The 15,029-nt window shown below is 38.1% G+C and overlaps 1 protein-coding gene across 1 annotated transcript in view; it reads left to right on the top strand.

Annotated features, from left to right (window-relative positions):
- LOC109819720 overlaps positions 1-14,794 on the top strand; it is a 16,251-nt gene extending 1,457 nt beyond the window's left edge. The window contains exons 2-6 of the mRNA XM_020385562.1: positions 906-1,097; positions 4,206-4,905; positions 5,031-5,140; positions 5,291-7,422; positions 14,373-14,794. Of these exons, the coding sequence (XP_020241151.1) occupies positions 906-1,097; positions 4,206-4,905; positions 5,031-5,140; positions 5,291-7,422; positions 14,373-14,402 (3,164 nt within the window). The 3' untranslated portion in view covers positions 14,403-14,794. The remainder of the gene's footprint in view (positions 1-905; positions 1,098-4,205; positions 4,906-5,030; positions 5,141-5,290; positions 7,423-14,372) is intronic.

The following is a 15,029-nucleotide window of genomic DNA, read 5'->3' as shown; positions in this document are numbered from 1 at the left end:
TGATAAAAGTGGGCATCATTGGACACTCCTTGCGTATATGCATGCGTTTATTTAAGCATGTATTCAATCAAACAATACATGTTTTAATTTAAAACTCTTGTTAAAATTATCTGGACGTAAATTGAACACTTCATATCCAGTTCTTGCAACTTGTGGGATTCCATATTATGATTTTAATGGTTGTTTGGGTGTCTAGTTCAAAAGTTCACTGTTTTTACAGTTTATATTCCACATAATAAAAGAAACATAATAATGTTAATGAATTTTAATTCTCATAACATGTGAATAAAAAAAATATTGATATCATGTAATCTATTAATTTCAATATATAATATATGTGTATATAAACATTTATAGTGCCGTGTCCCTGTACCCTACCTTTTGCAAATTTTCTGTGACCCGTACCCATGCAATACAGGTTTGATGGTTATGAGGTGGCGGCTCATTTAGCAAAATGAGCTAGCACGAGAGAGTTAGAATGAGCCCCATACCTTTTGATTTGACTAGGAGAGTGGGCCTCACCACATGTCCATCTTTTGGTAGCTCATTTAGCAAACCGAGTTGCCGCTTCATGTTCATCATTTCCTATACACCTACACCCATAGCCTATCTTTTACAAAATTGTCGTGTCCCGTGCCCGTTCCACTATGGTTTTGCAGATTCTATTGCTGTATTCTTATTATTTTACTCCTTTCTATTTCTCCCTGTTTTATTCAAATTGTCATTTTGGGTTGTGTACACCCTATGCACCAATCCCCAGCTCATGCACAAATGCACCTGCCATGATCATAATACAATTCTTTTGTCCTTTCAATGTGGTCATTTTTTGTTAAATTTGTTATTTTGCTGATCATATGCTTGGATGGTTTTTTTCCCAATCTAAACATGTTTTACTGTGTATATAGATGATGTCAGTCATCCTGATGCAGACAAGACGGTTGATGAATCAATAAAAGAACCAGATTGCAAGGTTATATTTTTATGTAATAAAAATGATGATGTCAAAAAGACTTATCCTGCATCAGAGCAGCTTGCACAAGTTGTTGGAGCATCTAACACTCTTACTGGGTCTGAACAGTTTCTGCATGATGGGGAAGGTATTTGTTGAATTTTTTCTGTACTTGGATACATTTTCCTACCTTGCAGAGTCTACTTTGGTAATTTCATTTTGTTTATTTCTCGTAGTAGATGGCAATTATATACTTGTTCACTATTGTTTATTTTATGTAGCTAATTATCATCGAACAAGATATTAAAATGTGCTGTTTTTTCATTTTATGTTGTCATTTTTTGACCACTTTCCATCAAGATATTATGCAATTATCAGTAAGTTTAGTCGTGTTAATAAAATGGACAAACAGCTGGAAAGAGGACTTTTCAAAATGGGAATAACAATCACACACAAGTATGTTCTTCTTCCAACTTATCACTTCCACTGATGTTGTTCCTACTTCTGTCTACATGAGTGGATGACTTGGCTTGAATTTAATGGTTAGCAGCTGTTTCAGACATTTACACCTAAAATGACAATCATGAAAATTTGATTTTTGTATTGAAGCCTATTTTCCACTGGGTATATTGCTATGATCTGAATGTTCCCCCCTTTTCCAAGTGCATATATTTAGTTTTTGAATTATTTTCTTTTGGATGATAGGAGCACTCGTGCTTGTTGAAAGAGGAAGGCTTGTAGTTTACATTCATTACTTTTTGGGTGTTACTTATTAGTTACATCAAGTAACATGACAGAGACTTTGACTATTTTACCTTTCTACTCTGCAATAATGGGCTTTGGCAAACTGGCAATCATCCATTAACTTGGCCAAGGGATGCGCACAACTTTTTCCTTCAATTCCCGTTCTTGGATATATTTTAGCTATCCAACATGTTTCCAGCATGTCTTGAGTGAGTCATGTTTACGTGCAACACATATTGGATATGGACACAACTTATGTAACGTTGTCTAGTATGTAGCTGTGGAATGTTTTCTTGTGTCTTGTTTATCTTGTAGATACTGGGTAAAACGTGCCAATGAACTCATGAGAACAAGGGTGATTTAATCTTCTTAATTCTTGCACTCATCATCTCTTGCGTATGGATACAACTCATAATGTTATCTAGCTGTGGAATGTTCTCTTGTGTCCTGTAGATTCTGGATATAATGTGTCAACAAACTCAAGAAAATGAGGGTGAATTAATCTTCTTAATTCTTGAATTCATTATTGATACATTACCCTTTGCTGGATCAACATCTTTGTGCATTGAGGATTGTTATGTACTGGGTATTTCACCTTCAAGAATCTCTTTAATCATTTGTTTTCATTTTCAGAGGCCTCATAGTGGTAAGCACACAGTCGTCAATGACCCTGTTAAAAATAACCGTTTGTTGTGCCCTTATGAATTAGGATTTTTCTTGAAAGGTTTTGGGGCATTCTTTCTCTTTTTCTTTTCTTCATAGCAATGCATGGGCAGTACCTGGGATGGTGGAAATTAATATGTGCATTACCCGTATCATTTTTCATGACATCCTCCACTCTATGGATTTTCTCTGCCAGTAATGCTTCTTATGCAACCTTGGTAATGGTTTGGAAGCTGTGAATCCGATACTGCTGTCAGTTGACAACATTGTATCTCTGCTGACATCAACTTTGAATGCTCAACATTGAAGGTCTCAATTTGTCAGTTATTTTGGTGAACCATCAGAGTTATGAGGTGGCAAGAGCAGCATAAAAGTTGCTGGAGATGCATATGGAAGCATGTGTTAAGATGCATATGGAAGCATGTGGTAACTGTCAGTTTGAAAGAAAATGTCGGTGGTTACCATGATTTATTCTGAGCACAGTGCCTGTGCTTAGGAGGGATTATTAAGCTATATGCATGAGTTCAAAGGAAAGGAACTGGACTCCACTTTTCCCACAAAAAATATTGATGAAAACTTGATTTTCCTTCAACCTTGCAGATGTCATTAAGAGATTTATCAAAGAGAGGTTGAGTAGATAAGTAGGATAACATGTATTGGATGTAATAAGAAGTGAGGGTAAGAACTAACTGGACTCCACTTTTCCCACAAAAAATATTGATGAAAACTTGATTTTCCTTCAACCTTGCAGATGTCATTAAGAGATTTATCAAAGAGAGGTCAAGTAGATAAGTAGGATAACATGTATTGGATGTAATAAGAAGTGAGGGTAAGAACTAAGATGAATAGCATTCAAGAATTAGCTAAGGAACATATTTAAAGGTTTTAGACATATGCAGCTAGAGTGACAAATGAAAGAAGCTGAAAAAAAAAAATGAAAAACTAACTCATTTGCTAGTTCATTTTATGATTGGTTTACGATGTTTTCAGGTGTTCTATGTATGACTTGAGAATTTTACACATGTTTAACTTCAATTTTCTTGTAGATATCAATTCTTCTTCTGTGGGTTTTTCAGTATGATGATGGTTTTTTATGGACTATGCTGCATTTTTGTACTTGGAAGGACGTCATAGGTTAAACTGTTGGCTAGCATTACGTGATCTGCATTATTATTTGTCAAATTATTAAAGAAACTTCTTCATTGTAATGGTCATCTTATTGTGTATTTCCGATTGATACTGTTTTTGGCATAAACACCTTTCTCTTCATCTTTTGTTTAGTTTTTGCCTTTTGAAGAAACCTCCATAGTTACCCATGTACTTTATCCAACTGGCTAGGTCAAATAGGAGCTGTTCCATCTATCTAGTCCGGAATCCCATGGTTAGTTAATCAGTAACTCATGTCATACATTTTTTTTCCAACATTTATGTTTTATTCTTCATTGATATCAGGATTTTTAACTGAAGTGTTTATCTTCGCATGTCTGTGTCTTTTATATTGAGGTTCATGTCATGCGCATTTTGAATATCAATCTGTTCATGCATATTTTTATAATTATTTGTTTTAAAATAGTGTAGGACTTTGTGATGTTGCTAGTTGAAATAGGAATATGTTCATGCAACTGCCGTTTCCTCTTGATACCAAGGTTGTGCTGTTTAATTACAATCTTCAAAGATCGGTTATGCTCCATTTTCAACTGTTTTTCTGCAAGTTTACATTAATATCTGTGACTTTCTCACATTCACTTGTTAAGAAATTCTTCTCATACTTGGTTCCTTCCAAGTAATGTATTCTTATGTGTTTCTGGGACGATGTTTTGGACATTCTAACCATGACAGTAATCTTCAGATGGAAAGGGTCTGTCATTCCTAGAAGATGTTAGCCCTGTCAGGCAGTCACCAAATACTGCTGGACAAGCCCTAGGGAATAGTGTGCAGGGATCCGTTGGTTTGCCCACTGAAGATTCGAGTAACATCAATATTTCAGCTCCTGCACTAGGCAGAACTGTGGAAGCTCCGACAGTGTATGTTAAAGATGGAAGCCCATTTCGTCTTATTCAAGGTTATGCTTCAGATGACAGTGAAGAAGATGACAAAATGGACAAAATGGAAAATGCTGAAGAAGGTGATGCTTTGAGCTGTTTGCCTGTTAAGGCTACGTCTCAAAGTGCTATCTGTCCTTCTGTTAACCCGTCGAATGAAGGGTTTGATCCCCATTATCATGAAAGACTGAATGATGAGATCATGAAATGTGAGCCTTCTCAGAGCAGTGGTCTTGTAGCTGCTGACAACATGGATACTCATGATCAAGTTGGAAAGCATCAGCCGGAAAAGTATGCAAATCAGGATTCTACTGAGCTGGATGTGGATGAGTTCGGGCGACTAGTAAGAAAAGGTACAAGTGATACCGATTCTGACGAGGTGCATCTTAGTAAAAGGCGTTCTAGAAGGGGAAGGAAGAGGAGCCGGAGTAGGTCACCTCAAGAAAGTAGGTGGAAGCATAGGAGCCGCAGTCCTAGGGGGAGAGAGAAGAGAAACCGATCTCACAGGTTTGTATTAATATCACATATTTCTTCACTACTGGATTGTCTTTATCTGGACTTGAGTTTTACCTCGTATACATACATCCTTGCTATTTGTCACTTATGTAAGTCCACTCATATGTATGTTTCAGCTGGTCACCAAGACGGCGCAGGAGCAAGTCTCCGCCAGCATTTAGGCATGCAAATGTTAATTCAAGACGTGATCGGGATCAACCTACGGAGTGTTTGGACTTTAAGCGAGGTAGGTGCTTTCGTGGGGCATCATGTAGATTTCTCCATCGTGATTCCACAAGGCATATGAGCAAACAACAACAGTATGATACTCCACGGGAGTCTAAGAACTATTTGAAACGTGACACTTTCACATCTTTTGAACTTGATAAAACTGCAGAGACAGAAATGGCTATTGGGGAACACAGTGATACCCCCCAGGAAGATGTAAAGAGCATTGAGATGCAAGATCATAGAGACCAGTCTGGAGACAACACCATGGCTGACAATGCTGGAGATTTTAGTGAGAAAGATATGTCAGCCTCTAAAGCCAACAAAGCATTGCCTCCTGTAAATGATGTTATCAAAAGGACACAGGTTACAAACCAAGTTTCCCAAGAGGCGGTCAACAACGTGGAGACATCACAGGTAGAGGAAGTCACAGAAACTTCTGAATCTATGAAAATTCAGGACCCTTCTTTTAAGTCCTCCCAGTTCCTTCAAGCTGACAGTATGCTTAATCAATCTACATCTACTGGTAGTGACCAGCCTCCTCTAATTGCTGACCCCAATAATGTTTCACAACCTCAAAATTTTGCCCAATCTTCTCATGAAGGATCATTACCGCATGCTTTTGAAAATAAGTCTATATCCCCGAAAGATTTTCAACCTGCCAAGATGTCGAATCTTAATGTCTACTCGCAGCCATCTCAACAAGTCCCACCTGGTCCACCAGGACCTCCTTCACAGCCGCATTTGCCATCGGACAATCTAAGTGCACCTTTTGCCTCTCAATATCATGCTGCTTTTCATCCAAGCGCCACAAATTACCACGTTCAGCCTCCTTCAGATATTTTTTCTTCCTCCCATCCTCCTATGGTTAATGACTACCATTCTTATGGCATGCCTTCTCAAAATTCTGCGTGGCACAATATTCCTCCACCTCCATCTTCACTTGTGATGCCGCCTATACATGACTTCAATCCTGTGATGAGGCCTTTTCAACCAGGAGAAATGACTCGTCCAGTTAGGGGCGTCTTCCATCAACAATCTTTTCACCCGTTAGAGCCATTTCAACAACCTCCTTTGCACGTGGACGAACTTAGAAGAAGGCCATTACTGATGGGGACTTCTCATGAGCACCCATATGTCAGTCAAGATCGATTTCCACATCCTCCTTTGTCTTTACCAAGGGAGCATCTTCCAAATGTATCACCTTCTTTCCTCGTGGAACATGTGGATGTGAGGCCATTCTCAAGGGAGGAATTTGATCCTGATATTAAAGATTTGCCTTCTTCTCAATGCCCACCTCCATACGCCCAACCCCAAAATATCAGCAGCAATTATCCTCCAAATATGAGTACTGCTGGATTGGTTGATCCTTCTTTGAAGAGATACCCATCAAGTTTCCTGGATAAACGACCACCACACTTCAACCCATTTGCATCTACTTTTGAACAAGTACCTGCAGGGAAAAAGTATAATGTTTCAGGACAAGAAAATGACATGAACTACGCTAGTAAATATGATTCTCCTTTCAGTTCAGGTCATGCTCCAGTAGGCCTAGAATCAACACTAACATCCTCACTGCCTAATTCTAAAAAACCCAGTGAGCAGATTTCACCAAGAGCTGGTGTCTTCTCGCAAAAAAATGCAGTTTCACTTTCAGATGCGCAGAAGCTGGTGGTTAAGAATCCTGTAGCTGGTGATGCTTATGATCCACTTTTTGACAGCATTGAACCATCTTCTAATCCACTCAAGATGTTTGATGAGGTTAGAGAGCCAAATATAGCTGTTAATGAGGTGGGCATCAAATCCAAGCTCAGCAGTTTGCATAAATCTGCTGATATAGGGGAGAACAGTAAACAAAAAGGGAGTGCAGGTGGTGAACATAAGTCGGAAGTTGATGAATTTGGCGAGGTGGCAATGGATGCAGAAGTTGGTGTGGTAGAGAATGCCAGCCCTCAACTGATAGATGATAAAGATTGGAGCCCAGCCCTTCCTGCAGATATGGACAATGCAGCTACAGGTGAGATTGAAATTGATCATGTTCGATCACCTGGGAAGAGTAAAAAGAGCAAGGACTCCCGTTCAATGAAGCTTTTCAAGATTGCCCTAGCAGATTTTGTGAAGGAAGTCCTCAAGCCATCATGGCGACAAGGAAACATGAGCAAGGAAGCTTTCAAGACCATAGTGAAGAAAACAGTTGATAAAGTCTCCGGGGCAATGGCAAGCCATCAGATTCCCAAGTCACAAGCTAAGATCAATCAGTACGTTGAGTCATCACAGAGAAAATTAACTAAGCTGGTGATGGTATGTGTTTTTTTACCTGTTTCTAATATTATTTGGAAGTTATTATATTGGTTAACTTAGATTTCCTTATAAAACATCATGATTGGTCATTACCCTTTTACCAACCTTTTACTATTTATATTTTCATGACCTCGTCTTATATGTTTTGTGGATGATTGTTACTAAAATGTGAATGAATGCAGTAATTAAGAAAGCAAAGGAAATATTGTGAATGAATGAACCTTTTCATAACCTTTTTCACTAGCTATCTTGCAAAACATGGTTGTCATTGTAGTTCCGGTAAAGAGTTGTCACTATTAGAATAATGGAATAAAACAAAAGATGAATGATGTGCATTTTAAAGCTATTTTAAACATCTCCTCAATCTAGTGTTTGGGTAGGATTTTTATTATTAGAGCAAATGGTGAGGGAGGCACAAAGGTATGCATGAGGATTTTTTATTATTACCACTGTTATCGAGGCGCGCGTCCCAGGTGTGGGGCGCTGCGGACTGGGACAAATCCGACCCGCACCAGAGGTGGGGCGCTGCACGCACACGAGGCGTGCGCCTCGTGTGCGCTTGGCACCTGCGTCAGGCGCATCGCATCGTGCGCCTAAGCCATGTTTTGTAAAATGAGATGGGTTTCATGTATGAAACCCGCTGATTTCATAAACCCGATTTGTAAAATGAATGAGTTTTGATTTTAGGGTTTCAAAACCCGTCGCTGTCTTTCTCTCCTCTCTCACGCGCCCACTTCCTCTCTCTCGTCTGCTCCCTCCCAACCCCAACGAGTCAGCTGACGACGACAACGACCGATGACCCCGAACGTCGCCGACTATCTCTGGAGAAATCAGTTTTTTTTTTGTTTTTTCTAGATTTTTTTCTTTTGTTTTCTTCTGTTTTTTCTTTTTAAAAATAATTTACATAATTACATATTTACATCATGTAATAGACTTTTTCTTGCTAGTTGCTAATCCATTCTCCATCTTTTCATGTTTAACCTATTAAAAGGAAATAATAATTAGTAATTTAGTATACTTGTTTGTTAATTGTAACTTCTCTAATTAGCATGCTAACTAGAAAATTATGAACTTGTAAATATATAATTGTTACATTCATTCTTCATCTTTTTATGCTAAGTACCAAATAGCAATTAAGAATGCTAACTAGAAAATTATGAACAGTCATGTTTATTAATCACTTAATTGTTACTTAAAAATACATATCATATTTTAAATAAAAATACATATTTTTTATTTGTTACTTGCTTGTTTTGTTTTGTAGACTTTTGCTTATGTTGGAGATTATCTTGCATTGTGATTTGTGGAAACTTATGAACCTCACTATGTTATGCATACTAATTAAAACACTTTTGTGATTTAGTAGGTAAAATTATATTTCTTAGTCTTTTTATGTGACAAATTATAAATGTTGCTTATATGCTTGTTTGTCTTATCTTGAAAAATACTTGTTTGAGGTGTGCACCTCAATTCAGTGAGGCGCGCGTATCGTTATGCGCCTTGCGCATGGTGCGCGTAAGGAGCCTTTGCACCCTGCATTGCGCCTTGTGCCTTAATAACACTGATTATTACAATATTAAATACATGTAAAAACATTGAGTTTAATAGAGATGAGAATGTCACGGTGGATGATTAGATATACACTAAGAGATAAGAAATGAATGCATTCGTAGGTAGTTAGAGGATGCTCTTACGAGGTCATGAATACATTTAGTCATGTTTTAAGAAGAACATTAAATGTACCTTAGCAGAAGTGATAGGATTACAATGAAGAAGGAGAAACCCTAAATAGAACTAAGTGGAAGTGGAAGTGGAAGAGCAGGGTTCATGTAACCACCACCAAAAATTGGGATAAAGGCTCTATTGTTATTGAATATGGGATTGAGTGAGGAAGTGATATGATGTGTGTATGCAGGTGGTAATTTTAGCTATGATTAGTGGACATGACGACAAGTATCATGCATGGACTATGTTACCCGGACAATTCGCTCAGGCTTTTGTATCCGTATCCGACATGTGTTCGACTCTGATGCTCCTTGAATATGCATACGTTTATTCAAACATGAACTCAATTATATAACATATGTTTTAGTTTAAAACAATCATCATACGCTTCCTACAGACTATGAAGCACGGACACGCATAACATGAAGCCGTGTCGTGTCGTGTCGTGTCCGTGTCGGACGCACGTGTCGAACACACGTATCCTATGTATTTTTTAGGATTTGCCTCGTGTCGGCGTGTCGGATGGCCGTGTTGGATCCGTGTCCGTGCTACATAGCCTACAGATATATCTTACACTTCACATTCGCTTCCTGCAACTCGTTGGATCCGGGTCGGTTTCGTTTCAACCCATACCCAATTCAGAACTAGGTTGCATGGATATGAGTTTGAATGCAGACACGGATACGAATACAGACATGAGACACAAAAAAATTGTAAAAGACAAAATACGAGGACAAGTAGATATACAACTTATATGTGTGTAAAATTTACATAAGATCAAATATGAAATTAAAATACCCATAATATTTGTATGCGTCTTTACTATCCATAACAATTAAGAATCAAGTTAAATCAAGCAATGAATTAAGGTTTAACAAGAAAAGCTTTGTTATGGTAGCATGAGATATGATGGGTATTTTTCAAAATCTTTAACTAATGGTTTTGGTTTTGAGGTTCAAAAACCTATTGGTTTTGAGCTTGATACACCAAAGAAATTAGTTTAGGGTTATAAGTAATGGGGAAATCAAGTTTTTTTGAACCCAAGATTACAGAAAGCGTTAGGCGGCCTAGGCGTTGGACCTAACGCCTACAACCTTCCGCCTAGGCTGGCCTAGGCATTTTTCTATTTTTTAATTTTTAATTGTAATTACTAATTGTAAATATCAATATTATAGAAAGTTTAGGCACTAGGCTGACATCTAGCTAGATTTCGTTAGTGGTGGATGATGTTTTGTTCCAAGTTCAGGAGAGGTAGAGAAAGTGCTCATAGTTAGAGTTTGGAGGAGGTTGGAGAACGTGAAAACTGTAGGAAATCATGATCAATGCCCAAAGGGTGCAGTCCATATAGGCAGACCACACCCCCTGAGCGTTCTTAAAATATAGGTGGACAACCTACGTACTGCCTAGGCACTAGGCGCTAGGTAGGCGGTTAAGGTATCGCTTAGACGTATGCCTAGGCGGGCTAGGCGGAGGTTTTTTAAAACATTGTTTGAACCAATGTGTCCATATCATTTCCGCGGTGAATCCATGTCTGACACGTGTGTGACATGGATATGGCATCCAAAACGAAGTGTACAAGTAACTTAGGTTCAGAATTTGTTTAGGTAGCTAGTTCAAAGAATAAATGATTTTCCAATTTATAATCTACTTTATAAATGAAACATAAAAATATTATGGGAATGTTAGTTTTCACAACTTGTCAATGAAAAAACGAAATCAATCTCATGTAAATTATTGACTTCAAATATTATGGGAATGTTAGTTTTCACAACTTGTCAATGAAAAAACGAAATCAATCTCATGTAAATTATTGACTTCAAGAGAGAGAGAGAGAGAGAGAGTATATATAATCATGTCCCAGTGTCCTACCTTTCACAAGTTTGTCGTGTACTGTTATGCACTCGTACATATGTAACATAGTGTGTGGACATGGGGTTGCCATCACAACAATTAATCCTAATATAATATATAACCATATCATCAATATACCATATTATATCTACTTACTATATACTCCCGAGAGACAGAGAGAGGAACGAGAGAGAGAGAGAGAGGAGAGAGAGAGAGAGAGAGAGACATGAGTATGCTTGGTAAGTGAGGTTTGGCTATTCCCCCAACACCTCCAATTAAAATTCTGGGCCACACTTCACATCGGGTTGGGGAGTGGTTCAGAAATTGACACATGAAGTGGATGAGAATAGGTGACACATCAAACTACAGTTCTTTCCCACATGTATGAATATAATGTTCTAAACTCAATAAAATCGTTATTCTTTTCATTCATGGTTACAAAAGAACCTAAATTTATAAACAATCCTCTAATAACTCAAATAGGTTTCTGCCAAAAGGAGCAACCATTAAATCTGCCTGATAGCTATACTATATACTATTATAGGCCTATATATAATACTAATATATATAATATATATATGTATACACTATATATTAACTACTAGTATAATATATAATAGAGTAAAACTTGTGTCAAACTAAGTGGACCGTCCACCTAAGGTTTCTTTACCCATTGATTGCATCACTTTGATTGAGCTGCTTTTGTGGATGATCCGCCTTCCGTTGAACCTTGATCTTACATACTTCTAAAACCCCAACACCACCAAATTTTGGGTTGAATCCGTCAATGGTTTGGGACCCTTCATCCCACCTCGTATCAATTTTAATGGTTTCAATGAATTAGAACTTTTTTACATGGCATCGGACGGAGGGTCAAACCCACGGACGGGTTCACCCCAAATTTGGGGTTGTGTTGGGGTTTTAAGAATATGTAGATCAAGTTTAAACGGAGCCCGGATCATCCATCAAAAGCAGCTCAATCAAGGATCATCAAATGGGTAAGGAAACTTAGTCGGACCGTCCACTTAAGTTGACACAAGTTTACTCTCTCTCTCTCCTATAGTATATATATATATATATACTATATATATATATATATATATTATATAAATATAATAATGTAGGCAAATATCTTACGTAAATTTGAAATGTCCTGGTTTGTTGGATATGACTTTTTGTTGGGAAGTGTCCTTCGTGTCATAGGCTGTTTGTTATTAGAATAGATATGATTGATTGAGGAAGCAAAATGGTGCATATGTGTTGTGCGCATGCATCCACACTTAGACATAGACCCAGTTTTTTGGGTCTGTTTTCTGGTGGGTTAGCAGCTAAAAATTGTTTCGATGAAGGATCTTTCAAGGTGTGCTTATACTTGATCCTTGGATACTTAGATTCTTGAGGAACGCTTGTCGATACTTCTATGTATGTTGTATAAAAAAAAGAGAAATTGCCAAAAAAAAAAAAAAGAAAAAGAAAAAAAGAAAAAGAAAACCCACAAAAAAATCAACTGCCCAATACCCCTTGGACCCTAAGAATTGTTCATTTACTCCCCTACTACTGCTTTACAGCTCATCCCCCTTTTTCTCTTCCCAATTTATCCCTGGACACTCCACATAAAATCTGTTCTGTGCGCAGTTTCTGAGAAATAAGTCCCAACAGTACATATCACTTGTGTTACATTTTCCTATTTTATTTACATTCATTTGTTAAATGTTGTTTTTCTATGTTAAATGTTACGTTTACTTTTCTTGCACTTTTCTTTCCACTCTTTCAACTTCTTCCCAGCAAAGACATCGCAGGTAAAATAATTGCTAAGAAGTTGAAAAATTTGACACATGTGCAATGTTACATTAAACGCTGGACGCTTCTAGGCGTCGGACTTGGCGCCCAGCGCTTAGTCGCCTAGGCGGGCGCTTAAATGGTTTATGGGCGTTTTTTTTTCTTTATTTAAGTGGTGGTCGATGAGGTTTTGCTGAAGGTCGGAGGAGGTAGTGGAGGTGTTCATATTTGGGTGGTGGTCGATGAGGTTTTGCTGAAGGTCGGAGGAGGTAGTGGAGGTGTTCATATTTGGAGGTTAATGGTGTTTGGAGGACGTGTAGGCTCATATTTGGAGGTTAATGGTGTTTGGAGGACGTGTAGGCTACGACACATAAAATCACAATCAAGGCCTATAGGGTGCAATCCACGTAAGCAGACAATGCTCCTCTAAACGCTCGTAAAATCTAGGTGGGCATCCTAAATACCGCCTAGACGTTAGGCGCTAGTTAGACGGCCTAGGTACCGTCTAGGCCTAGGCGTACGCCTAAGCGGCCTAGGCGTACGCCTAAGCGGCCTAGGCGTACGCCTAAGCGGCCTAGGCGGAGGTTTTTTAAAACAGTGCACATGTGTAACAAGTAATAGCTAAAAGTGACAAAATTGTGCTTACCGCCTAGACGTTAGGCGCTAGTTAGACGGCCTAGGTACCGTCTAGGCCTAGGCGTACGCCTAAGCGGCCTAGGCGTACGCCTAAGCGGCCTAGGCGTACGCCTAAGCGGCCTAGGCGTACGCCTAAGCGGCCTAGGCGTACGCCTAAGCGGCCTAGGCGGAGGTTTTTTAAAACAGTGCACATGTGTAACAAGTAATAGCTAAAAGTGACAAAATTGTGCTTAGTCAGGGCACAAATTTCTAAACCCAGGGGGACTAGAGGTAATTTCCTAAATAATTTTTTTTAATATGTCTTGGAATGTATCTAAGATGGATGAGAGATGTATCTGAGACTAGGAAGTCACAAACCTAATGCAGAATTGAGACACTCACAATTCCTTTTGAATTATTGATGCATTAATCTAATTTTCCACTTGATTAATGAAGACTATGATTTCTATGTTAGCTATTATTTTATATATTGTTAACTTATATATAGTTGGATTCTTTTATACTATGTTCGCAATCATGCTTTCTTTAACCATTAGGAACAAATTCATTTATAGATGATAAGATTAGGCCATATGCACATAATTTTATTGTTCCATATTCATGATGTATCCATATCGTTCATTTGAAGAATTCACATATCGACATACCCATGTTGTACCTTATCTGCACTGGTACAACGTAGGTAGTGGGTGGAGATGGGCGAGGTGGTTTACAAATTCAACTTAAATATGTGGTGCTGTGGCTAATTTATATTATCTCTCTCAGAGTTAATTTTCTTATGAGCGGTCTTTGCATGTATTGGAAGGTATTTTCTCCTCTATTCAAGTTGTAATATACCCAGGAATGGTAAGTATTACATGCAACTGGGAAGATTGTATGCAGACCATGATATTTAAGGTAGTTTCTCACAATATCTAAAAAAAAGTCATCACTAAGTAATACATCCCACGTCTCTGCAGGGTTATGTCGACAAATACGTTAAGGTGTAGAACAGTTGCTTTGGTGAAGGTTCAGTAACATTTCTTTTTCTCTGCTGGTTTTACTTCCTTACTTCCAAAGACTTGCTACAACTGCAGTACATAAAATGTTCTGTGGGAGGGATTGAGCTTGATGTGGCGGTTGCTGTTCAGAGCGCAGTTTTGAAATAGCTGATTCACACAGACCAGGGATTTATCAGAACAGACGATGTTATTAGCGGCCATGTGAATGCTGCAAGCATGTATGTATGATATTCATCTCTGGATTTTGATTGCTACTTAGCTGGAACTCTTCCTACTCATCAAGTAAAAATATTTCATTTGTAAAATACATTTCTTTGTCCATCAGCAGTTCTTTTTGTTTATGAAATTGCCTATTAGCAGTTTGTTAACCGTGAGTTTCATTGTCTTTTGTTCTGTTAACATTCTTTCCACCGTTTTGAGCCTGATTAAATGCTGAAATTACTCGCCATGAATGTTAGGGGCTGTTTGGTTTGTTTCCTCTGTATTGGGAAATACATGTCCATGTAAAGATACCTAAGTTTTGGGTTTTCCAAACTTTTCTAAGAAATAAATTGTTTGGATTTGGTTCACATATAAAATATGATGGGAAACTAATGTATACACTTTTTTTGTGGG

This window comes from Asparagus officinalis, chromosome 8 (genome assembly GCF_001876935.1).
Source record: "Asparagus officinalis chromosome 8, Aspof.V1, whole genome shotgun sequence".
Taxonomy (NCBI): domain Eukaryota; kingdom Viridiplantae; phylum Streptophyta; class Magnoliopsida; order Asparagales; family Asparagaceae; genus Asparagus; species Asparagus officinalis.
Note: the sequence above shows the minus strand (reverse complement) of the source record. Positions and strands in the feature narration are given on the sequence as shown.